This window comes from Nerophis ophidion, linkage group LG24, assembly GCF_033978795.1.
Source record: "Nerophis ophidion isolate RoL-2023_Sa linkage group LG24, RoL_Noph_v1.0, whole genome shotgun sequence".
In the NCBI taxonomy this organism is placed as follows: Eukaryota; Metazoa; Chordata; class Actinopteri; order Syngnathiformes; family Syngnathidae; genus Nerophis; species Nerophis ophidion.
The window spans coordinates 16,561,659-16,589,616 of NC_084634.1; the positions used below are offsets into that span (position 1 = coordinate 16,561,659).

The 27,958-nt window shown below is 38.5% G+C and overlaps 1 protein-coding gene across 1 annotated transcript in view; it reads left to right on the forward strand.

The window, feature by feature from the left end:
• The first annotated feature begins 822 nt into the window (after positions 1-822).
• sptlc2b (serine palmitoyltransferase, long chain base subunit 2b) overlaps positions 823-27,958 on the forward strand; it is a 69,430-nt gene continuing 42,294 nt past the window's right edge. The window contains exons 1-4 of the mRNA XM_061885691.1: positions 823-1,089; positions 22,893-23,090; positions 23,270-23,424; positions 26,500-26,648. Coding sequence (XP_061741675.1) covers positions 946-1,089; positions 22,893-23,090; positions 23,270-23,424; positions 26,500-26,648 — 646 coding nt within the window. The 5' untranslated portion in view covers positions 823-945. The remainder of the gene's footprint in view (positions 1,090-22,892; positions 23,091-23,269; positions 23,425-26,499; positions 26,649-27,958) is intronic.

Below are 27,958 nucleotides of genomic sequence, written 5' to 3' on the forward strand. Positions count from 1 at the left end.
GCAAGTGTAAGCCACTGTGACACTATTGTTCTTTTTTTCATTTTTTATAAATGACTAATGATAATGTCACTGAGGGATTTTTAATCACTACTATGCTGAAATCATAACTAATATTGATACTGTTGTTGATAATCATTTTTGTTTCACTACTTTTGGTTTGTTCTGTGTCTTGTTTGTGTCTCCTCTCAATTGCTCTGTTTATTGCAATTCTGAGTGTTGCTGGGTTAGGTTTGGTTTTGGATTTGGATTGCATTGTTATGGTATTGCTGTGTATTTTTTAGTTGGATTGATTAAAAACAAAAAAAAATTGATTTAAAATTAAAAAAAGAGAGTCGATTCTGAATCGCAGAACGTGAGAATCGCGATTCGTATCCGTATTGATTTTTTCTCACACCCTTAGCATATATACAGTATGTGTATATGTATGTTTGTACAGTACAACCTCACTATATAAAAGAGGTCCTCCCTGTGACTCACTTTGGTGACAACCTTGACCAGCAAAGAGCGGCGTACCTGCTCAGGTGAGAAGCTACGTCACAGAGAGGGTATTGGGTTGACGCCTGACCAAAGGTTATTATGGGTTATTTCCATGGGCAGGGCTTCAGGGCGACCCACGCTCGAGCCTGGTGACACTCGACAAAGATAAAACTAAGACTAAGACCCCTCACTCTCGGAGGTACATGCCTTAATATTGCATTGGCGGGCGATGTCAGGCAAGAAGAAGGTTTTCTCGCGGCAATAAACGATCTTTGTGCACCCTCGAGCGCATGAGCCAATGGCAGCGCGTCGGGGGCGTGCACTTCCGGCGGGCTCGTGCAGACGCAGCGCAGTGGGCGTCGACCAGAGCGTTTCTCAGGAGTTTCATACATGACTTCCCGATTATCCGCACCCAAGTTGGGCCACTCGAGTTCGGGACATTAGCCGCCGCGAAGCGAGCCTACAGCGATGACGGAGAGCTCCGCCAACAAACTGCTCAACGGGGACGTCTGTCGCCGCGCCTCGAGTGGCCAGAAAGCCAGCAAAAATGGCTTCGTGAAGAACCACTGCCCGTTCCAACAGCCGCAGAAGTATCGTCGCCCCGGGGAGAAGGTGAGGCCCGCCCGCCCCTCAACCGCTCCGCGGAGGACACTTTCACATCTCCCAGCTAAATGTTGACATTTTCTCTGATAAAGCTAAGAATTTTTTTATTTTTTTTGCCGTATTTTTAAATTTTTGATTTAAATGTGTCTTTGAGGCGCCATACATACGTCACATGACTCAACCGTCAAACATTTACATTTTTTTAACAAACCCCATGAATAAAAACTACTATTTGATCAAAATATTAGACGAAAACCATTAAATTGGTGACAATATGTAAACTTGTCCGCCATGTCAACAAACAAATGTGTTTACCTTTTACTGTTGTCACGTTAAACACATTTAACATGTGTATTTTGTTGTCTCTGTGCAACAAAATACACATGTTCAATAATCAATATTTACATTATGGTTTGTAATCAATTGGGATAATAATGGATTTAGTGGAGTTTAACTGGCCAACTAGTTGTCTCCAATGGTCGGACGTTACAGGAAGTCCATTATTTTGAAATACATGGTTTATGTGTCACAATTCAACATATTCGCAGAATAGAAATACATCTATTTTAAACTATATTTATTATTAAATAAGTTTAACCAGTTGCCTCCAATAAATGGAAGTTACTTGGGGGCCATTATTTCGAAATGCATGGTTTACTTGTTTCATTTACCTTTTGTTTACCTTTTCATCTACCTTTTACTATTGTCACGTCAAACACATTTAACATGTGTATTTTGTTGTCTCTTTGCTTGGAATCCCGTTCAATAATCAATATTTACAATATTGTTTATAATCCAGTGGGATATTAATTGATTTAGTGGAGTTTAACTGGCAAACTAGTTGTCTCCAATGGTCGGACGTTACAGGAAGTCCATTATTTTGAAATACATGGTTTATGTGTCACAATTCAACATGTTCGCGAAATAAAAACACATCGTTTTTAAACTATATTTATTATTAAATAAGTTAAACTAACTAGTTGCCTCCAATACATGAAAGTTACATGGGGTCCATTATTTTGAAATACATCGTTTACATGTTTCATTTACCTTTTATTTACCTTTTCATCTACCTTTTACTACTGTCACGTTAAACACATTTAACGTGTATTTTGTTGTCTCTTTGCTTGGAATCCCGTTCAATAATCAATATTTACATTATTGTTTATAATCCATTGGGATAATATTTGATTTAGTGGAGTTTAACTGGCAAACTAGTTGTCTCCAATGGTCGGACGTTACAGGAAGTCCATTATTTTGAAATGCACGGTTTATGTGTCACAATACAACATGTTCGCGAAATAGAAACACATCTTATTTAAACTATATTTATTATTAAATAAGTTAAACTAACTAGTTGCCTCCAATAAATGGAAGTTACATGGGGGCCATTATTTTGAAATGCATGGTTTACTTGTTTCATATACCTTTTGTTTACCTTTTCATCTACCTTTTACTGTTGTCACGTTAAACACTTGTAACGTGTGTATTTTGTTGTCTCTTTGCTTGGAATCCCATTGAATAATCAATATTTACATTATTGTTTATAATCCATTGGGATAATATTTGATTTAGTGGAGTTTAACTGGCAAACTAGTTGTCTCCAATGGTTGGACGTTACAGGGAGTCCATTATTTTGAAATACATGGTTTATGTGTCACAATTCAACATGTTCGCGAAATAGAAACACATCTTATTTAAACTATATTTATTATTAAATAAGTTAAACTAACTAGTTGCCTCCAATAAATGGAAGTTACATGGGGGCCATTATTTTGAAATGCATGGTTTTCTTGTTTCATTTACCTTTTGTTTACCTTTTCATCTACCTTTTACTATTGTCACGTTATAACAAATTTAACTTGTGTATTTTGTTGTCTCTGTGCAACAAAATACACATGTTCAATAATCAATATTTACATTATGGTTTGTAATCAATTGGGATAATAATGGATTTAGTGGAGTTTAACTGGCCAACTAGTTGTCTCCAATGGTCGGACGTTACAGGAAGTCCATTATTTTGAAATACATGGTTTATGTGTCACAATTCAACATATTCGCGGAATAGAAACACATCTATTTTAAACTATATTTATTATTAAATAGGTTTAACCAGTTGCCTCCAATAAATGGAAGTTACATGGGGGCCATTATTTCGAAATGCATGGTTTACTTGTTTCATTTACCTTTTGTTTACCTTTTCATCTACCTTTTACTATTGTCACGTCAAACACATTTAACATGTGTATTTTGTTGTCTCTTTGCTTGGAATCCCGTTCAATAATCAATATTTACAATATTGTTTATAATCCAGTGGGATATTAATTGATTTAGTGGAGTTTAACTGGCAAACTAGTTGTCTCCAATGGTCGGACGTTACAGGAAGTCCATTATTTTGAAATACATGGTTTATGTGTCACAATTCAACATGTTCGCGAAATAAAAACACATCGTTTTTAAACTATATTTATTATTAAATAAGTTAAACTAACTAATTGCCTCCAATACATGAAAGTTACATGGGGTCCATTATTTTGAAATACATCGTTTACATGTTTCATTTACCTTTTATTTACCTTTTCATCTACCTTTTACTACTGTCACGTTAAACACATTTAACGTGTATTTTGTTGTCTCTTTGCTTGGAATCCCGTTCAATAATCAATATTTACATTATTGTTTATAATCCATTGGGATAATATTTGATTTAGTGGAGTTTAACTGGCAAACTAGTTGTCTCCAATGGTCGGACGTTACAGGAAGTCCATTATTTTGAAATGCACGGTTTATGTGTCACAATACAACATGTTCGCGAAATAGAAACACATCTTATTTAAACTATATTTATTATTAAATAAGTTAAACTAACTAGTTGCCTCCAATAAATGGAAGTTACATGGGGGCCATTATTTTGAAATGCATGGTTTACTTGTTTCATATACCTTTTGTTTACCTTTTCATCTACCTTTTACTGTTGTCACGTTAAACACTTGTAACGTGTGTATTTTGTTGTCTCTTTGCTTGGAATCCCATTCAATAATCAATATTTACATTATTGTTTATAATCCATTGGGATAATATTTGATTTAGTGGAGTTTAACTGGCAAACTAGTTGTCTCCAATGGTCGGACGTTACAGGAAGTCCATTATTTTGAAATACATGGTTTATGTGTCACAATTCAACATGTTCGCGAAATAGAAACACATCTTATTTAAACTATATTTATTATTAAATAAGTTAAACTAACTAGTTGCCTCCAATAAATGGAAGTTACATGGGGGCCATTATTTTGAAATGCATGGTTTTCTTGTTTCATTTACCTTTTGTTTACCTTTTCATCTACCTTTTACTGTTGTCATGTTATAACAAATTTAACTTGTGTATTTTGTTGTCTCTTTGCTTGGAATCCCGTTCAATAAGCAATATTTACATTATTGTTTATAATCCATTGGAAATTTTAATTGATTTTCTGGAGTTTAACTGGCAAACTAGTTGTCTCCAATGGTCGGACGTTACAGGAAGTCCATTATTCTGAAATACATGGTTTATGTGTCACAATTCAACATGTTCGAGAAATAGTAGGAAGAAACAGATATTATTTAAACGGTATTTATTATTAAATAAGTTGAACTAACTAGTTGCCTCCAATAAATGGAAGTTACATGGGGGCCATTATTTTGAAACACATGGTGTACCTTGCCTTCCGGCTGAATGCAGCTGAGATAGGCTCCTATCGACCCCCCACGACTCCAAAACGGACACGCGGTAGGAAATGGATGGATGGATGGATGGATTACTTTTTTCATTTACCTTTTATTCACCTTTTGATTTACCTTTTACTATTGTCACGTTATAACACATTTAACTTGTGTATTTTGTTGTCTCTTTGCTTGGATTCCTGTTCAAAGAGCAATATTTACATTATTGTTTATAATCCAGTGTGATATTAATTGATTTAGTAGAGTTTAACTGGCAAACTAGTTGTCTCCAATGGTCGGACGTTACAGAATGTCCATTATTTTGAAATACATGGTTTATGTGTCACAATTTAGTGTACATTTGCACAATTCAACATGTTCGAGAAATAGTAGGAAGTGGCAGATCTTATTTAAACCTTATTATTAAATAAGTTAAACTAACTAGTTGCCTCCACGTGTCCAAGATCTTACTTAAGATGTTTTTACTATGTAATTTAAGATAACCAGTAGTGTCCAATGACTGGAAATACAGGGTTTATTTGTTTTATTTGTTTATTTTTTTCAGACATTTTTCGAACAGTTTGTTGTACATTTGCACAATTCATCATGTCCAAATAGTAGTATAAAAAATCAGATCTCATTTAAGCTGTGTTTATTGATAAGTATTAAATTAAGCTAACGAGTTGTCTCCAATGACCTGAAGTTACCTGAATGCCATTATTTTGAAATGCATGATTGTAGCTGAGATAGGCGCCAGCGCCCCCTGCAACCCCAAAAATAGGAATAAGCGGTAGAAAATGGATGGATGCATGATTTACTTGTTTCATTACGTTGTGCATTTGCACAATTCAACATGTCCGAAAAGTAGTAGGAAGAAGCCCATCAAATTTTGCTGTATTTATTGATAAGTAAGTTAAGCTAACTAGTTGTTTTTAGTGACCGGAGGTTACCTAGATGGTTTATTTGTTTCATTACGTTGTACATTTGCACAATTGACCATGTCCGAAAAATATTAGGAAGAAGCAGATCTCATTTAGGCTGTATTTATTGTTCAGTAATTTAAGCTAACTAGTTGTCTCCAATGACCAGAAGTTAACTGAAATCCATTTTTTTAAATAAAATATTTGTGTCAGACATGTTTTTGACAATACGTTGTACATTTGCACAATTCAACATGTCCGACAAGTAGTAGGAAGAAGCAGATTTGATTTAAACTGAATTTATTGTTAAGTAAGTTGCAAAAAAGCTACACATTTACCCCAAATGGCATTATTACAGTGTACCATTTATCCATGCAACTAATTTTTTATAATTTTTTCTCATATTTGCCTTTTATTCTCATATTTTTCTACTTCCTCGGGACATTAGCTATCCATGTATCAATACAGGGTGTCCATAAAATAGCTTTGCCATTTTACAATTTTATTACAGAAATAAATACAAAGGTAAACATGTGCAAATATTATAAAATATGAATTAGACATGGATTTTTTTTTAACCTTTTTATTACACCTCTTCTTGCTATGTTTGCTGTAGCATAGCCTCATCAATGGTGGCAAATATTGAGTTAGTAGTTTTTGTAATACCTTGGTAGGGATATTTTATGGTAGGACTGAGTGATAAAACTATATTAATATATATTGCTATGGCCACGTTCCATTAAACGTGTGTGTGTGTGTGTGTGTGTGTGTGTGTGTGTGTGTGTGTGTGTGTGTGTGTGTGTGTGTGTGTGTGTGTGTGCGCGCGTGCGTGTGCACGTGTGTGTGTGTGTGTGTGTGTATATATATATATATATACACACACCGTATTTTTTTGGACTAGAAGGCACACCCTAAATCCTTTTCATTTTTTTCTCAAAAATCAACAAGGCGCCTTACAAATCGGTGCGCCTGATATACGGAATAATTGTGGTTGTGTTTACCGACCTCAAAGCTATTTTGTTTGGTACATGTTGTAATGATAGGTGTGACCAGTAGATGGCAGTCACTCATAAGAGATACATGTAGACTGCAAGATGAGGCCAGTAAACAACACCAAAACCTTAAACGTTCCATTGAGAATATAGAACATTTACACACGGCGCTCAAAAATCTGTCAAAATGTTTTGGTGCGACTTTGGTAAGCTATGAAGCCACACCGATTGATGGATTGTGGGAGCACCACGGCTACCGTAATCAAGACGAATTGTGCTTCAACACACAAGTATTACTATGGTGTGTGCATTTTGACCGCAAAATGGCAGTCATTAGCAAAAACATTATCTGGCGTTTTGTCTTGCAATATTATGCAAAAACAACTTTTCTTACCGTCTACTGCCTGCTGATCTGTATTTGGGATCTATACAAGTCAATAAAATTTGCGCTCGTCGGCTATTGTAGTCTGTCAACACTAGAGCTACAACTAACAACTATTTTGATAATCGATTAATCCGTCGATTATTACTTTGATTAATCGATTAATAATTGGATAAAAGAGACAAGCTTCATTTCTATCCTTTCCAGTATTTGATTGGAAAAAAACAGCATACTGTCACCATGTTCTTTCAACTTTCCAAATAAAATAAGGCAAATGTTACAAAAATGTTTTTTTATATAAAGTGCACTATTGTCATGCACAATAGCAATAATTTTGCTTGGGGGAATTTCAAACCTGGCTATTACCTATTCCAGCCATTCTGCAAGGTTGGATGCTAAATATCTTTCCTCTAGTTCGTCTCCAATGTAGTGGCATGTATTGCCAAGGTAGGCTTCCGTGGCTACACTTGTCCACACATCAGTAGTGAGAGCAATTTTGCGCTGTGTGGGTTTTATGTCAGTTTACACTGCTTGGAATGTCTGTTCGTACTTCCTCTCCATCACTTTGGTAAAATGGGTCCTCCAGGGAAGAGTATAACCAGGGTTGAGGACGTGAATCATTTGTTTAAAACTTTCATCCTCCACCATTGATAGTGGCCTCATGTCAGTTAGCAACATATTCAGGATAGCATCAGTCAATGCAGCCGCTTGCTGTGGTGTGCACACCTTCCTTTGTACTAGCGATGTCCGATAATGGCTTTTTTGCCGATATTCCGATATTGTCCAAGTCCGATATCATCGGATACCGATATATACAGCCGTGGAATTAACACATTATTGTGACTAATTTTGTTGTGATGCCCCGCTGGATGCATTGAACAATATAACAAGGTTTTCCAAAATAAATCAACTCAAGTTATGGAAAAATATGCCAACATGGCACTTCCATATTTATTATTGAAGTCACAAAGTGCATTATTTTTTTTTTAACATGCCTCAAAACAGCAGCTTGGAATTTGGGAAATGCTCTCCCTGAGAGAGCATGAAAAAGATGAGGTGGGCGGGGTTGAGGTGGTGGAGGGATAGGGGGGATCGGGGGGTGTATGTTGCAGCATCTGGGAAGAGTTAGTGCTGCAAGGAGTTCTGGGTATTTGTTCTGTTGTGTTTAAAGTTAAAGTACCAATGATTGTCACACACACACTAGGTGTGGTGAATTTTGTCCTCTGCACTTGACCTATCCCCTTGATCACCCCCTGGGAAGTAAGTGGGCAGCAGTGGTGTCGCGCCCGTCTATCATTTATGATGATTTAACCCCCAATTCCAACTCTTGATGCTGAGTGCCAAGCAGGGAGGCAATGGGTCCCATTTTTTTGTAGTCTTTGGTATGACTCGGCCGGGATTTGAATTCCCAACCTAACGATCTCAGGGCGGACACTATAACCACTAGGCCACTGAGTAGGTTTATGTTGTGTTACGGTGCGGGTGTTCTCCCGAAATGTGTTTGTCATTCTTGTTTGGTGTGAGTTCACAGTGTGGCGCATATTTGTAACAGTTTTAAATTGTTTATACGGCCACCCTCAGTGTGACCTGTATGGCTGTTGAGCAAATATGCCTTGCATTCACTTGTGTGTGTGAAAAGGGGTAGATATTATGTAATTGGGCCGGCACACAAAGGCAGTGCCTTTAAGGTTTATTGGTGCTCTGTACTTCTTCCTACGTCCGTGTACCACTCCGTACAGCGGCGTTTTAAAAGTCTTACTTACTAAACCGTCCCATGTGTGATGTCTGTAGGAGTGTTTTAAGGCATATTTGTACGTGCTGTCATAATGTACTGAAGCTAGCGTCGTTAGTATTAGCTAAAATGCTAACTGTGTATATGTTAGTATTCATAACTTAAAATGGCATTCTGTTTGTATTGTTTTAGTTTCATAAATTCCTCAGTAAATTCACCAAAATGTTACTGTGGAGTTTTTGAGTCTATTTAGCTGATTGGAGAGCCAGCTTCCGCAGCTAGTGGGTCCATGACAATGACTTCTGTTTTGTTTGATCAGACATTTTACTGCTGTGTTACAGACACATTTAGGAAACAATTAAGGTATGTAAATAAACATTTACAGAATAGTTGTAAATAACTCATTTCAAAAAGTATATATCTGCAACTAATACTCAGGTGCGGCTAATATATGTAAAAATATGTATTTTAAAATTTAGAGGGTGCGGATTACATACATTAGACTTAGACTTCCTTTTTATTGTCATTCAAATTTGAAATTTACAGTACAGATAAGAATGACATTTCGTTGCATTAGCTCATGGTAGTGCAGGATCCCAGTGCGCTCTTTAAAGTCCGAAAATTCCGGTTTATACTTACAGGATACCATATTTCTTTGAATTGCCGCAGGGCATATAGTATGCGCCTGCCTTGAATTACTGCCGGGTCAAACTTGCTTCCCAAAATAATTAGCGCATGCTTAGTATTACCGCCTGGTCAAACTCGTGACGTCACGAGTGACACTTCCCCTGTCATCATTTTCAAAATGGAGGAGGCTGATTTCCATACCGGTAATTTGAAATCGCATAAAAGGAAGAAGATTAAGAGCTATTCAGTAGGATTTAAGGTCCAAGCTTACATCACACTCAAATTTTTACTGCATACCTTTGGTAAGTGCCGGAGTGAGAAGAGGTTTTAAAATAATTAGCGCATGCTTACTTTTACCGCATGCCTTTGATAAGTGCAGGAGTGAGAAGAGGTTTTAAATTAATTAGCGCCCCGGCGGCAATTCAAGGAAATACGGTATATATGAAATGTTCATAGAGGGTTATTTCTTCGATTCTATTATCTACGGGTTATAATGCATAAATAAAGTGAAAAATATGTGCTGTTGTCTTTTTATAAGGATTGTGAATGATAGGGAATATTCCCCAAAAAAGTGCAATTCCTCTTTAATATAGTTAAAAGTTGGGAGACCAATGGTCACTGTCTTCACAATGTAAACAAAGCTCCATGGCTTCGCCTCACTATCTTGTCTTTTAAGACCACTTTCAAATGGTTGTTTGACTAATAAAGACAGAACAAGTCTTCAAAAGCACAATGTTGATACATGGTTGGCGCACAGTTCACATATCGGTTTCCTTTTGCTCCGATGGACAACAGTTCCTGCTTTTGAAGACAAATCCCACCCGCCAACCGGCATGTCACTGCTTTAATACTTTGATTGGCTCTTCACTGCGTCAGTCATTATTAAGACTGGATGTAATTGGTCAAAGCAACATACGTCAGAAAGGACTGGTACATTTTTTGCAAAGAATAGTTCGTTGGCCAATGTCTCCAGCAGAGAAGTAAACAGTTTTCCATTGGGTCGGTATGTGGAGAATAGGCGCATCTGACGAAAATGATGGAAGTATGCAGAAGGGTTGCACGATATTAATTATATAAAAATGGCTGACGATGGAGTTTTTGATAGTATCATCTAAGGTTGTACGGTATAGCGAGACTAGTTTAGTCTTGTGGTACTAATGAATTAAAAACGGTACTATACTCTGTACAGTACATGTTTAGGTGGCGACTTGTCCAGGGTGTACCCCGCCTTTCGCCCGAATGCAGTTGAGATAGGCTCCAGCACCCCCCGCAACCCTAAAACGGACAAGCGGTAGAAAATGGATGAATGGATGGATGGATGGTTCCCCCCCTTTTTTTTCATCAGGCATGAATGTGCGCCGTCGTGACATTGCTGGTTTTACGAGCACAGGAGCATGTTCGGCAGCGCACAATCACAGAGTACTTTCAAGCAGACACATTGTGTAGACAGAAAAGGGAGAACAAATGGATTTTGGCCTAAACACTAAAGATAAAGGTGAAGCTATAACACTGAAAGACCCTCAGCAAGAGGCGCTTTAAGACATGGATCGCTAGCTAGCAGCTAACATCCATCCACAGTCGGCAGTGTTTTAGCTACTTCTAAATCACTAATCCTCGGCTCCATGGCAACAAATAAAGTACGTTTCTTACAAGTATCATCCCTGCAGGACGAGAAATAGCTAAACATGCTTCACTACACACTGTAGTATACAATAGCTCACCGGCGGCACCACTAACAAAAGATAACGCTCGTGAATGTAAACAAATGCCATTGGTGGATCTACACCTGACATCCACTGTAATGATATGGAGTACAATAGCGTATCTAGTTGATTCTACTACTATGATTACATATATATTTTTTATCTTCACAAAATCTTTTTTCCGCTTCAAAAAAATTCATACTATGTTTATAAACTCAGGACATATGAAGACTTTGAATATGACCAATGTATGATCCTGTAACTACTTGGTATCAGATCGTTACCCAAATGTGTGGTATCATACAAAACTTATGTAAAGTATCCAAACCACAGAAGAATAAGGGATTATTACCTTTGTATAGAAGTGTAAATCGAACATGTAAAAACAGAAAGTAAGCAGATATTAACAGCATATGAAAAAGCAGATTAATAATCAATTTTTCCAGCTTGTCCCTCATCATTTTGACAAAATAATAGAATGAGAAATGACACGTTACTGCATATGTCAGCAGACAATTTAAGAGCCTTTGTTTGTTTACTTACTTCTATTGTGTTCACAATTTTATTTAAGAACAAAGTTGTTCTGTGATGGCAATGAGAAACATTTGTTTAATGTAACGTAAGCTTTATTTGTCAAAATTAATCTAGTAATGCAATTTTTTGTGGTCCCTTTTATTTAGAAAAATATCAAAAAACATTTTGGTATCGAGACATCCCTATTATCATCATAATATCGTGATAATGCTTGTTGATGATACATTCCAGCTCTGTCCCGCATATTTGACAGCGACAAGCGAACAAAGGCGTCCCTGAACGCAATGTAGCGATCCCGCTCGTGGCTAACGTCCCTCCCCAGTGCCAAAATGCTTTTTAAATCACTAATCCACCCCTTTTTGGAGATAAAAAAACTGTTTATTACAAGTAGTGTTATCACTTGGAAGCAAGGATAAGCCAAACATACTACACTACACACGGTAGGATACCAAAATTATAGCTCACCGCTAAGTAAGTTTGGGCAGTATGGCCTAAAATAAAGATAAAGATACATATTATAAAAATAAAGATGCATATTATAATATATTATTTAGTAAATCAATTATAGAACCATTTCATAACAGGTTACAAAGATTCTTAATTTGGCAGCTGACATATTACCATTTTACAGAATTCCCAGTTGTACTGTTTTCGCAAAACTTTTATTCATTTACTTGTTATTACCGTACTGGCAATATCTGGTTACTTTCTGTTATAACATGTTTCTATCTAAACTTCTATTAAAATTAAATAATCACTTATTTTTTGGACACTTTATATTAGTTTTGGGCGATATTGAAAATCTGGGTATCGATCCATAGACAAGTTGTTGGAGAGGGCAGTATCTTAAAAATGTTCATAATCATTGAACGATTCTATTTTGGATCACAACAATAACCAGACAAAAACACTGGATGAGTATGTGAAAATATCAATTATTTAAATTATTTCCTACCAGATTTAAAACCCTCCTATGTTCTATTTCAGTTTGTGAACACAATTTTTGTTAATAAACAATATTGGTCTAACCACTGTAATATCGACCATTTATTGATATTATACTTGATATCGTTACTGTCTATTTGTATTAATCCGCCCACATTTTGTTTACATTCAAGAGCTCTAGCTTGTGGTTAGCATTTAGCATTATGCTCCTACAGTGTGTAGTGTCGCATGTTTAGCTATTTGTCATCCTCCTTTGATAATACTTGTAAGAAAGACAGTTTATTTGCCTGCCATGGCAAGGATCGCCGACTTGGAAGTGGGTTTTTGCACTGAGGAGGGACGTTAGCCGCAAGCAAAAATCCGACATTGCGTTGAGGAGGCGTTATCAACATGCACTATCAGGATAAGATGATACTATTAAAAGTATCGGCTAACGGTCGATACTGCAGTGATTATATCGATATTTGTTGTTGTCACAAAACAATTTTTTGACTTTCAAATCCTCCTTAGTGGCCACGTGCCTGGACAGCACCTTTTAGCTCTTATTTCCAAAATTGTGTACACTACTGAATTGGGGTCTTATTCTGACATATGGATACTTATACTGCTATCTGGTGGTGTCAGCAAAGTATAACATACAATGGTATTTCGAAAAAAAAAAAGTGTAAAAATAAGAATTAGCATGTCATACTACACATGAAGTACACGTTTGTGTACTTGTGGACTAAGTACATCATATCAAAAGGTGATTTTTAGTTTTTATTGTAATTAGGGTCCAATTAGCCCAAATAGCAAAGAGAAATAAAAAAAAAACATGTAAACACACAGCTCGGGCCTTAAGAGGTTAATATTAATGTTGTATGTCAGGGGTCTCAGACACACGGCCCGCGGGCCAATTGCAGCCTGCGAGATGTTATTTTGCGGCCCCCATTTAACTATGAAAATGTATTGTTAGTGCGGCCCGCAAATTTTATATGAATAGTGCTTGATAGCGTTGTGTGCGGAGCTGAAGGAATCAACCAATCACGGTGTGGTATGTGGCTCTCGAGGGCCGAACATTGACGTCACTTGCGTGATTCAAGTAGAGAAACGTTTTTCCCCTTTTCCACTCACTAGACCAAAATGGCTTTTTCAATGTTCTGGGTTGCCTACCCCTGCGTTAGTGGAAAAGCGGCAAATGAGGGAAAGCGACAGAAACGTTGCCATGGAAACGAGGGTTTTCTTACGTGCCTGGCTGCAATCACACCGCGACACCTGTCTGTCAGTAATAACAGTCCCCGATAACCTGGACCAAATCAAACCATTATTTGTTTTTTTTAATTGTTTAATTTACAATGTCTTCCACATTGTTGCTGACTGGAGAAATCACTATATTATTGTTATTAATTATGACTGATTTATTTACTTAATTCTCTTTTTGTTCATTTATATTTTGATTTTATTTTGTGGTGAAAATGAAAATAAAGACATTTAAAAATATTTTTTTAAGAAATCTTTTCTTGCGGCCCAGCCTCACCCAGACTCTGCATCCAGTGGCCCCCAAGCAAATTGAGTTTGAGACCCCTGTTGTGTGTAGTAAAAGGGAATAAGGAAACAAATTGAATATTGAAGTGATATTGTTACACCGCCATGCTGTGTGTTTTTCGCTAACGTACAGCATGAAAGTAGGGGGCGAGTGTAAAAACCTTTGTTTCATCGTTGCTGGTGGGCCGTCAGGGCAGGGCGGGGCTTCATGTAACTTGCCCAACGTGCCCTGGAACAATTCAGTCCTATCATATCATCCGTAGGTGTCAACTGACGCTAGCTTACAATAATTGAGTGAATGTCCATGCATTCACACGTATAAGATTCTACACCAAAAAGTCATCATTATTATTCCGCCGCAAAACTTTGGCGTGCTCCACAGCCCCCAGTTTTCATCCGATCGGAACCGCTTAAGCACCAAAACATTCGGCTTGACCAGGAATCATGAGCCAAATTTAAAACAAATATCCCACATCACCCAGAATTTCTGGTTTCTGGGGACATTTTGCCCATTGAAAACAAATAGGCCAATTTTCATTTATACACAACTCCTACATTTCTTACCCAATTCGAACCGTCGACCATCCACACAACCTACTCACTGTGGACGATCCAAGTTCAAAGAAATTCCAGGAATTCCTGGTTTTTCAAAGCCCTATGTTTACCTCTCCCTGGAATGTTTTCACAGTCCACATGCTTCAACCGTTATAAAACATTCCCCTCAGTTGAGACAACACATGCTCCTATTTTTGTACAAATTCCTGGTTTTCCCGAAATTCCAGAAATTCCAAAATGCCCATTCTCAATTCAAGCTGTTACTACTAGGGGTGTAACGGTACACAAAAATTTCGGTTTAGAGGTCACGGTTCGGTTCATTTTCGGTACAGTAAGAAAACTACAAAATATAAATTATTTCGTTATTTATTTACGAAATTTGTAAACTATGGCTTTATCCTTTTAACATTGGGAACACTATAATAATTCTGACCACGTTAATCCACATTAGACTGCCTCACGTTGTTACTTGGATAAAATAAAATGACAAAACTTTTCCTCTACCTATGAAATAAAGTTCGGTACACCTCCGCACCGAACCGAAACCCCCGTAACGAAACGGTTCAATACAAATACATGTACCGTTACACCCCTAGTTACTACCTTAACATTTTCCAACCGATTCCAGAAATTACAACACCAACCCCTTCATTTCATCTTAAGAAAATTGTGCTAGTATCAATATTTTCCAAAATTTCCGGTTTTCATAAAATTCCCATTAAAAATAATTGACGTGTTCATAGTTCTATAACGCCCTAAATTCTCAAAATGTTGTGCCATTTTTAAACCTGATTCCGAGCTATCAAGCATCCACTCTATTCTTATTATATATCGAACGAAAAACATGTTGTCCCTTTCCCAGAATTCCCGGTTTTCCAGGAATTTTCTACCCATTGATAATGAATGGGCATGATACAATATACTATATATCTCACATTTCTCATTCGATTCAAAGTTAAAGTACCACTGATAGTCACACACACACTAGGTGTGGTGAAATTACTCTCTCTATTTGACCCATCTCCTTGTTCCACCCCCTTGGAGGTGAGGGGAGCAGTGAGCAACAGTGGTGGCCACGCTTGGGAATCATTTTGGTGATCTAACCCCCTATTCCTACCATTGATGCTGAGTGCCTAGCAGGGAGGCAATGGGTCCCATTTTTATAGTCTTTGGTATGACTTTGCCATGGTTCGAACAAGGCTACTGAGCAGGTGTAGATGTGAACCAATCCAACATCCACACACTCCGCTCTCCCTGGTCATTCAAACCAGCATGTTTCCCGGTTCCGAAAATTCCCTGATTACCAGGAATTTCCCCCTATTTAAAATAATTGGGCAATAAACAAACCCCTCCATATCACACGTCTCAACCGATTCGAACCGTTCTAATATCCAGACATACCACTCACCCCGGACATTCAAGCATTTCATTTCCACTCACGTGTATTGGCAGTTCGGCGGCTTGCACACATTGGACATTGACTACTGGAATTGCAAATTGTAGTTGTTGGTAAAGTTCTCGCGTGTTAAAACAGTCCCTGTGTTGTATAAAAGTGGGGCTTAGCACAGTTCACCCAATGGGCCGTGGTTGTAGAGCAAGCATGTAATATTACACCCTGTTGTGAGTGTCTTGTGAAGCCAGACCGGTCTCTGTTTACATTGGCTAATGAGAAGAAGACGACAACCAGGTCCTGTTGTGTTACGAGTGTGTGTGTGTGTGTGTGTGTGTGTGTGTGTTTGTGTCTCCAAGGAGAGTAGAGCGGGCCTGCTTCCACATGACACTTAAACAGGAGAGGAATGTCTCCATGCTGTCAAGGGTGTGGTCCCTTCCACATTGGAATATATAGAAAACACAGTTCGGTGGAGGTTGCCTCCACCGAACTGTGATGCATTTGTGGTTGTTTGCAGATCACTCCCACTTTATTGTGATCTTTGGGCTTTAGAGGCTTACATTCCGCACTGGATTTGCATGGCTGTGTACATATTCACAGGCCACAAAGACATTAGGTACACCTGTCACCTAATGATTAAAAAATACCCCTCATTTGCCATAGCGATCGGCCTACTATCGGTGCCACTATTTGGCATTTTGACATGTACTGAACGTTTATTTTCATCGGTATTGGCCTTTTCTTTTTATAACAGAACTCCAGGAACAGATACAGTATAAACACATAGAGACTTAGACTTCCTTTTATTGTCATTCAAATTTGAACTTTACAGTACAGATAAGAACGACATTTTGTTGCATTAGCTAGCAGATATAAATAAATGGATTACTGTACAGATAAATGTATTGCACTTTTGCATATGCATCCACCTTCATGGATGTATGGTCTATTATGTTTATATTACAGCAAGTTAATCTGTAATTGAGGGAATTATTACGATGTGTTCAAGAAAAGTTAAAGTACCAATGATTGTCACACACATACTAGATGTGCGAAATTATTCTCTGCATTTGACCCATCACCCTTGATCACCCCCTGGGAGGTGAGGGGAGCAGTGGGCAGCAGCGATGCCGCGCCCGGGAATCATTTATGGTGATTTAACCCCCAATTCCAACCCGTGATGCTGAGTGCCGAGCAGGGAGGTAATGGGTCCCATTTTTATAGTCTTTGGTATGACTCGGCCGGGATTTGAACTCACGACCTATCGATCTCAGGGCGGACACTCGAACCACTAGGCCACTGAGTCTTATGGCCTGCGTGAAGAAGCTGTTAGTGAACCTGGAGGTTCTGCTACGGAGGCTGCGGAACCTCTGTCTAGAATCCAGCAGTGAAAACATTCCTTGGTGGGTCTGGGAGGAGTATCTGCTGATTTTCTGAGCCCCGGTCAGGCAGCGGCTTTTCGCGATTTCCTAGATAGTCGAAAGAGGAGTCCTGATGATCTTTTCCGCTGTCCTCACCACTCTCTGCAGAGACTTACAATCTCAGGCACTGCAGGCTCCAGTCCAGACAGAGATGCAGTTGGTCAGTAAGCTCTCTATAGTGCCTTTGTAGAATGTGGTGAGAAAGGGGGGAGGGAGCTCTGCTCTTTTCGTCCGACGCAAAAAGTGCATGCGCTGTTGAGCCTTTTTTACAAGAGCTCCGGTGTGTAGGGACCAGGTCATATTGTCAGTTATCTGCACCAGCAGGAACTTTGAGCTGCTTACAATCTCCACTGCTGTGCCGTTGATGAAGAGTGGAGTGTGGCTGGACTGATGCCTCCTGAAGTTGACGATGATCTCCTTGGTCTTGTTGACGTTTAGGACCAGGTTGTTGGTTCTGCACCAGTCAACCAGATGTTTCACCTCCTATACAGTATGATACCAGTATTTAGTATGTAAAATAGAGATCAACTGACATTTTTTTCTATGACCGATACTGATTATAATTAGTCAAGGTCGAATACGATTTTTTTTTATTCCATATGCGACCTGTATTTAATTTTTAATGTCATTCCGAATTGTCATATCCGACCCAGGCCTCTTTTGTCTGTGGATATTAATTGGATATATATGCACTGCATCCTCAATGTGAACCCTCCCACTCTCGTGATCAAAAAGCGGTAAGCGTCACAATTATTCACCAAAATAGACTGTTACAAAATCCATACCGTATTTCCTTGAATAGCCGACGGGGCGCTAATTAATTTAAAACCTCTTCTCAGTCCTTCACTTATTCAAAGCATGCGGTAAAAGTAAGCAGGCGCTAATAATTTTAAAATTTCTTTTCACCCCTGTGCTTACCAATGGCATGCAGTAAAAATTTGATTGTGATAAAAAAAAATAATAATAATAAAAAATTATCCTGCGTCCACGGCCCGGTGGTTGGGGACCACTGCTCTACAGCATGTCATCGTGCCCACTTTTACACCATGCTGTCTGCATGCCAGCAGGACGCATGCATTTCGCTGCTTCTTATACGAGATTGCAAAGCATACTTGGTCAACAGCCATACCTTTTACACTGATGTTTGTGATGTAGGCAGCTTTAACACTCTTGCTGGTGTGCGCCACACTCTGTGAACCCACACCAAGCACATTTCTGGAGAGCATTGGCGGCTCTGTGGCACATTATAAACACAGCATAGAGATTACCCATAATGCCGTGCATCCGTGACTCTTGGCTATATTATACATGCGCCCCCGACCCCGCCCACCTCAACCGACGCACGGGGGGGGGGGGGGGGTGTTGCTAGCGCGTGTATAATATAGCCAAGAGTCATGGATACATTGCACTCTGGGTAAGTGTTATGTTGCGTTTAAAATGTGTTACAGAGCCAATGTTCTCCAGAAATGTGTTTGGTGTGGGTTCACAGAGTGTGGCGCATATTATTAAGAGTGTTAAAGTTGTTTTATATCACAACCATTAGTGTGATCTGTATGGCTGTGGAACAAGACCCTCGGTTTACACATAGTAAAAGCAAAAAAAAACTCCTCTGCCATTTTGTAAATGACGGTAGGGGAAGCGTTACTTGTGAGGTCATGAATTTGACCCGACGGTTAAAGTAAGCATGCACTTATTAATTTGGGGAGCGAGTTTTACCCGGCAGTAATTCAAGGCAGGCGCATATTACATGCCCGGCGGCTATTCAAGGAAATACGGTAGTTGAAAACGGAGCGGAAAACAGCTGTAAATAGTATGTTTTTGGAACTTATGTGAAAGTTTTACCACTTCTGTCTCCGACCACTTGCCCACAGACACACTCTTCAAGCAGAAATACAAGCAAAATATCCCTTATAGGGATGTCCCAAAAATAAATTTTCGAATTATTCGCAATTCTTTCTTGCAACAATTCTTAGGCGATTAAAATAAGAAGTATTGGATACTTCTCTTGTTGCCTTATTTGTATTTGACTTTATTAAATGTTTGGGTAGAATTTTATTAAACAAAATCAGTCATCTTTTAAGTAGTATAGAAAATTATCACAGCTGTAATCATAGAACTGGCATTCAATTCTATTAAAAAGTATTGTTCTTCTTACTTCTTAATCTTCTATGCGCAATAATTTGGTTCAGAACATGTTTTTAAGAGGCTTTATATATAAAGTTTATACATATCATTTGCATTTAAAAAATGGGCCTTTTTTTTTTTCTAATTTGTAAAAATATGGGATTTTTTTTTTTAATCACAATATCTCGCAGGCTACTCAACTTCATAAAATGTTATAGCAATTTATGGATTTCATATTTTGTAAAGTTTCCTTGTGAGGAACCCTGAACTATTGCAAACTATAATCCTTCAGATTATAGTTGAGACATTTTTCAAGCTGGTTGACATCTTTTCTTCCTGGATGTTACAGAAAGTAGGAGGATGTGTGATCTCCTGCCTGCTCTTCTGTACTTATTTAATAATCCCCTGTTCGTCAAGATGTTTAAACAAAGTTAGGATTTTTGGCAGTTATTTTTTTCTGCCATTATCATGTCCGTCCATCTCTTTCGCATCATTTTATTGCAGCTCGCAGCTTTCCTTTGATGAGCCCAGGCTCCGAGCGTTGCCGAAGCCTGTCGAGCGGCTGCTGTCACGAAAACCAACCAAACGGAGCTGGAATTTCGCCCGGGAGAGGAGGACAAAAACTGGATTTTCAGGCAAAAGCTTGGAGTTTTTGACAGGGAAGCCGTACAGGCGACCAGCACTGCAGGAGAGAGAGAAAGGAAAGATAGGTTAGGCTGGTGCTTGAGCAATGGTTAGCTATTACTATCTACTTCACTATATTTTTTAATGTTAATTACTGGTATTACCTGTTAAGTTAAAGATAAAGTACCAATGATTGTCACACACACACTGGGTGTGGTGATATTATTATCTGCATTTGACCCATCACCCTTGATCACCCCCTGTGAGATGAGGGGAGAAGTGAGCAGCAGCGGTGGCCCCGCCCGGTAATCATTTTTGGTGATTTGAACCCCCAATTCCAACCCTTGATGCTGAGTGCCAAGCAGGGAGGTAATGGGTCCCATTTTTATAGTCTTTGGTATGACTCGGGCTTTTGGGGGTCGTACACCCCATGACGTGGAATGTACCAAGCAGGACCTTTGTCCAGTTCTTCAGGAGCCACTTTCTCTGCATCTCCGCCCTCTATTGTTTCATTCATGAACTTTGTGTAGTCTTTGTGATACTGTTTGTCTCTTTCAAATCTTTTCTTCAGACACTTGCGTCTATATTGTATCTGCTGATGGAGTTCTGTTGTATTGGAAAATGCTGAATATCGCCTCTGTTAATTAGCCAAACTTTAATGCGTAGTTGTGCAGTTTTTATCCTTTCTTTGTCCTGATTTCCGTTTAAACAGTGCTTCAAATTGAAAGTAACATAATTAGCACTAGTTAATGATGTCCTATCTCAAATATTTCCTGTCAGTTTTTTAATACAGTGTAGGTGCATTTATCCATGAAATGTGGCATCAAAATATAGTTCTGCTCTCTCTTGTGGTTGTTTGTGGTGTAGCGAACTTGTCACATGTCTCGCACACTGGCCTTCGCATGCAAGAGAAAACAGGAAGGCCTTTTGTTTTGCCATCTTGTTTGTCAGAACGAAGCACTGGCATGACTAAATCTATTAGTTTTGTTCATCCAGGTTCTGCGGCACATTGGCATGCAACCGCCTCTTTAACCTTTTCCTGCTTATTTCCTTGGAGGAACAGTTCCATCCGACTGGCTTTAGATGCTCGCACTCAGCAGTGTTTCCTGCCTGGGAGGTATTTCTTGCAGAGAGGCATGACTGATCACATGAGGCGCTGCTAAGCTGCAGGGTACACTTTGTAACGAGTGACTGGCGATGGTTGTTTGCCTTTGACATTGGTAAATTGTGGTCCAGTTAAATGTACAAATCCACATTCACACGTACGATACATTTACTTTACGGAGACTATAACTGTCCTTAAACATCAACTTCAGTTGTGATTGATGCAGTGCTCGGAGAATGCAATGAACCGGATAAAAGAGAATATTTTAAAAAGGTACTTTTCTTCCCATTGAACGGTTGCTACATGGAGTTGTCTAGGGAAATGTTACCTTGGCTGTGACAACCACTATTCTCGTGACTTTCCTCATGAGGTCAACAGAAGTTTGGGACGGACAGCAGGAGTAACGGAATCTCTGAACCACAGTATGTTGGTGTTATTTTACATCCAAAGCTCTTAAGTCTCTACAGTCTGTGCTCCCGGTCTTGCTCTATACCTGTCAGACTTGGACACTGACCAGTTTCCTTAAAGATAGACTGGACTCCTATGGTACCTAAGATCATTCTCAGGTTCTGGAAGGAACTAAATGGGTCCAAAATGTTGCCCAGTTAAAAAATAGTCGTTGGTTAGGTTTTTTGGTTTCTAAGAATTGACATTGCTGTTTTGACTGTAAAGTAGGGGTGTCCTTATACAACTGTTTCACTTCCAATACGATACCAGTATTGGAACCTTGAGTTCTGGCTGATAACTATTTAAGTCGGTATCAGCCAAAATCATACAAATTTATATTATTTTGTATGGTGTAATTTTAAGAAAGTTTTGATGAATTGAAATGACTGAAACAAAGAATAACGGTACGCAGTGATGTTTAGGGATTGATTGAAACTTTTATGAGTAGACTGCACAATACAGTACATCTTCAGTACAATTGAGCACTAAATGGTAACACCCGAATAAGTTTTTCAACCTGTTTAAGTCGGGGTCCACCAATTCATGGTTGGGTACCGTTCACATTTTAACCGATTTTCACGATTAGATCTGGTAAAGTTGAAATCGCCATCTAAAATTGTTAATGCTAAGTAGCCTGTTTATGGCAAAACCAATGTAAATTAGTGAAGCCTTACTTCACGTTGGGGCGTTTTCTATCGAAAAATTGCAACTTTACTGAGAAGAAGTTTGGTTGAGTCCACCCTAAATGCTGCTTGACTGATTGTTTACGCGAACCGGTGTTTAGTCTGCAACCGGAAAGGACGTTGTGCGCAATAAAGCTATCGAAAAATGGCTCCGTTTGATTTCACGCAAATCAATACCAGGTAGTACGGACAGAATCTGGTATAAAAGTAACAAATATAACAAAGGACGATATTTTGATACTTGTTTAAATTGACAAACGTACTGATTTTTAACTGCAATATTTGTTCAATAAAGGACACTTAATACATACTGTATGTCTAGCTTGTGTGCTATTGGGTGCTTAGCTCTTGTGTAGCTGCTAACTTATGTGTTAAAAATGATGATATGCTTGTTTTTTCCTCCAGAATCAACATGGCACACACAACAACTCAAGCCTGTACAAGAGGCCCTTTGTGGAATCATTTGAGCAGACTCCTCTACTGGTGGCTGTGCTTACCTACGTGGGCTACGGCATCCTCACCATCTTCGGCTACCTCCGGGACTTCCTCCGCCACTGGAAAATCGGGAAGTGCAGCATGGCCAGAGAACGGGAGGAGCAGAAGGTTCAGAAATATTTCTACTTTGTGGTCACGACAAATGGTTTAGAAAGCTTGAATAAGTTTCACGTCATGACTACTTTTTGAGCCGTCACTAGATCACCTGTCATCTGTGGTTATATTTAATTCAACCACCATCTTTGGTCGCCATTGCACATCCTGACTTCTACTCCTCTCCTTTCAAGGACTTTGTCCCGCTTTATCAAGACTTTGAGAACTTTTACACCAGGAACCTTTACATGCGGATCCGAGACAATTGGAACCGACCCATCTGCAGTGTCCCTGGGGCAAAGATGGACCTGGTGCAGCGGGTTTCCCCTGACTACAACTGGACCTTCCAGTAAGTTATTATGTGTACCCAAGCTTTCACCACACGTCACAACAAAGTGAAAGAACATGGTCATGGTCAAACGCTACCGATTTTCCGGACTATAGAGCGCATCAGTATATAAGTCGCACCCACTAATTTTTAAGGAACAGTAATAATTTTCCATATATTAGCAGCACCAGACTATAACCTGAAGATGTATACAATGCAAAAGTAGTTATTAAAATAAAGTAAATGTTTTTTAAATGTTTATTTACCTTAACTATTTCCACACGTCGTCTGTAACATGGCAGTAAAACGGCTCATCAAACAAAACGGAAGTCATGATCATGGGCCTACTAGCAGCGGAAGCTAGCTCTCCAATCAGCTAAACCGACTCAATAATTCCACGGTGACGTTTTGGTGAGTTTACCGAGGAATTTGTGAAACTGAAACAATACAAAAATAATGCCATTGTAAATTAATAATACTAACACAGACACTCATAAACGTGTTAGCATACTAGGTAATGCTAACAGCTTTAGCTTGATTACATCACGATAGCATATAGAAAATATGCATCAAAACACTCCTACAGACATGTAAGAATTGTTTGTTATATTGTAAAACTTACAAACGTAGCTTGGAGTGATGAACAGTCCCTAAGAGTAGAAAAGTTATGAAAGGCGAGAAGGCAAAACGGCACTTATACTTCCTGCTGAAATCCCTAAAAGAAAGGGCACTGCAGCACCTGCAATAGCACAAGCAATAACACACCATTTAAATGTATTTGCTCGTTTGTTTGTTTTTTAAATCTATTTGTATTATGGCCGCCAGCGAAGAAAAGTTCATTAATCAGCTGCACCATTTTATAAGTCCCATGGTTTAAAGTGTTGGAAAAACGTAGCGGCTTTTAACATAAAAATGGGGAAACTTTTTTTTTTTTTTTTTTTAAGATAAACTTTTTTAAATTTTTTTTATATTATTTAATTTTTTATATTGTTATGATTATTATTATTATTATAAAATAAGTATTACTTTATTTGTTGTTGTTTATTCGTTACTAATTTTTATCCGTCATCCATTATATTTAAAGTTTTGTTTTGGTGCGACAATAATTACTCAAGTTTTGAAATTAATGAGCACTTGTGATTTTAACATCAATCAATATATTTATGATTATTGTTTTGCCATAATCATCCAGCCCTAGTTGTTACGGTAAAACATGGAAATACAGCACCGGTCAAAAGTAACAAGACACCTGCTCATGTTATTCAATTTGAAGGTGTGTGTATATAAAGCATACCTTATGCTTTTATGCTACAAACTTTTGATGTTTTGATGTAGAAATGTTTGCATCACTTTTTCCATGGCTTTCTGGGGACTCATGTAAAACTACAAAAATGCTGTAAAGGGCTACAAACAGTAAAAATGTTTGCATCGCTTTTTCCATGGCTTTCTGGGGACTCATGTAAAACTACAAAAATGCTGTAAAGGGCTACAAACACTTAAAAATCATCCAAAATATAACTTAACATGGTAGAAAAGTATAGAATGGTACAACATGGCTGCACTGAAAGGCACACAATTGGTGGATAAAATGTTCATACACTGAGACAAGGCTCAAATAGCAATAAGGGCAGACTCAGCCAAACTCCCTCTAAGTAACGTTGCTATTTTCAACACCAACAAAGCAAGTATGCGTGGTTCAAAATGCGTAAAGGTAAAGTAAAGCTCCACTCTTCCAGAATGTGCTAGCTTGATACTAATTTACAGTCAATCTGCCATTTAGCATTAGTGATTGTACATAGTGATTTTAACACCTCTAAAATGAATGTTATAATCAAACAGTTGGTGCGTAACATGTACAATACTTACAGTATAAACACTTTGTAGGGACCAACATAACACATATAGCTTCATGGAAAAAGCTACTTCCTAGTTAGACAACATACCATAGACAACACCAGGTTGCCGACTCAGCCAAATTACCTCTAGATCAGTGGTTCTCAAATGGGGGTACGCCTACCCCTGGGGATACTTGAAGGTATGCCAAGGGGTACGTGAGATTTTTTAAAAATATTCCCAAAATAGCAACAATTAAAAAATCCTTTATGAACATATTTATTGAATAATACTTCAACAAAATATGAATGAATTGATGTTAAAGATTTCTTTTTCTGTGAAGAAATGTTTAGAATTAAGTTCATGAATCCAGATGGATCTCTACTACAATCCCCAAAGAGGGCACTTTAAGTTGATGATTACTTCTATGTGTAGACATCTTTATTTATAATTGAATCACTTGTTTATTTTTCAACAAGTTTTCAGTTATTTTTATATATTTTTTTCCCAAATAGTTCAAAAAGACCACTACAAATGAGCAATATTTTGCACTGTTATACAATTTAATAAATCAGAAATTGATGACATAGTGCTGTATTTTACTTTTTTATCTCTTTTTTTCAACCAAAAATGCTTTGCTCTGATTAGGGAGTACTTGAACTAAAAAAAATGTTCACAGGGGGTACATCACTGAAAAAAGTTTGAGAACCACTGCCATAGATAACCTATGCAATCATAATTTTATCATCAAACAATAACATTTAACACACTCAAACGTAGAGAACTGATACCGATGAGTTTGTATTACCAGATACCGGGAGTTGGCACTGTATCGGTTCAAATGTGAACAGTACCCATCACGACACGGTACTGTTTACAATTGTGGATACAAATTGTAGAACACATATTATATACTGCGTGTGGAAAAGTTTGTTTTGTTCTGATCAAACCAAAGTTCACATGTTTGACCTGAATTCCTTAAAAGTTTAGAAATAATTTATTATGGTCTTTATCAGGGTGTGTTCGCCGTATATTTATCCAGATTGGAATGTGTAAAATATGTCCTACCGACGCTCCGTGCTGAACCCGAATTTCCTTGAGATAAGCTGTTGCGCAACACCACGCTGGCAGGCGTCAGGGGCACGGAAAGGACAGGAAATGTTTGCGTAGCAGCGGCAGCTCATGCCGGAGTTGATTTATTTCGCCCTGACCCGAGGGCCGTTGTCCTCTGTCCCTGAGTCTCGTTGTCTCTGTCTCCTTCAGGCACACAGGCACAGTGGTGAAGGACGTCATCAACATGGGCTCGTACAATTATCTGGGCTTTGCGGAGAACACTGGCCCTTGTGCTGACGCTGCGCTCGAGGTCACACAAAAGTACGGCGTGGGAGTGGGCAGCACTCGCTGTGAATTGGGTAAGAAATATTACATTGATATCTGATTTTTTTTTTGTAAACACAGAAGTATGATTTTCTTTTTTTTTTTTTTTTACATAGTGCAACAGCTTACAGGCCTACTGAAACCCACTACTGCCGACCACGCAGTCTGATAGTTTATATATCAATGATGAAATATTAACATTTCAACACATGCCAATACGACCGGTTTAGTTTACTAAATTGCAATTTAAAATTTCGCGCGGAAGTATCCTGCTAAAACGTCGCGGTATGATGACCGTGTCATCATACCGCGGTCCCAGCTAAAAGTCATAGCATAATTCCACAGTATTATGGACATCTGTGTTGCTGAATCTTTTGCAATTTGTTCAATGAATAATGGAGACGTCAAAGAAGAAAGCTGTAGGTGGGAAGCATTGTATTGCGGTCGCCTTTAGCAACAGAAACACAGACGGTGTTTCATTGTTTACATTCCCGAAAAATGAGAGTCAAGCTTTACCATTGAACAGAGATGTCAAGCGAACACGGTTGGATTGGACCACACATACAAAGTACAGTGTATTATGCAGCGATCATTTCGAAAGATCGTGTTTCGAAGAGGGTCCTTTGTGAAGGGTAGAGATGGGCATCGCCACCACCCGTCGACTGGCGCTGAAGAAAGGTGCGGGGCCGACCTTCAGGTTTTACAGGTACAACCATATAATCTCACCAAAACACTAGTAACACAATAAGCAGATAAGGGATTTTCCATAATTATCCTAGTAAATGTGTCTAATAACATCATAATCGCTCCCACTGCCCTCGTCTTTTTTTTTTTGTAGTCCTTCACTCTTTACTCATCCACGAATCTTTCATCCCCGCTCAAATTAATGGGGAAATCTTTGCTTTCTCGGTCCGAATCGCTCTTGCTGTTGGTGGCCATGAATGTAAACAATGTTCAGATGTGAGGAGCTCCACAACCCGTGACATCACACGCACATCGTCTGCTACTTCCGGTACAGGCAAGGCTTTTTTATTAGCGACCAAAAGTTGAGAACTTTATCGTCGATGTTCTCTACTAAATCCTTTTAGCAAAAATATGGCAATATCGCGAAATGATCAAGTAAGACACATAAAATGGACCTGCTATCCCTGTTTAAATAAGAAAATCTAATTTCAGTAGGCCTTTAAAGGTAAACTTCACTTATTCTGGAATTTTTTTCTGGAATCGTTCACATTCATTATGAGAGATAGCAAAAGAAAAATAATCTTTTGTCTTCTATTCTAACATACAAAAATTTACTTGTTTTTGGTGGCTATCAATGCAGCTAAAGGGAGCAATCAATCCT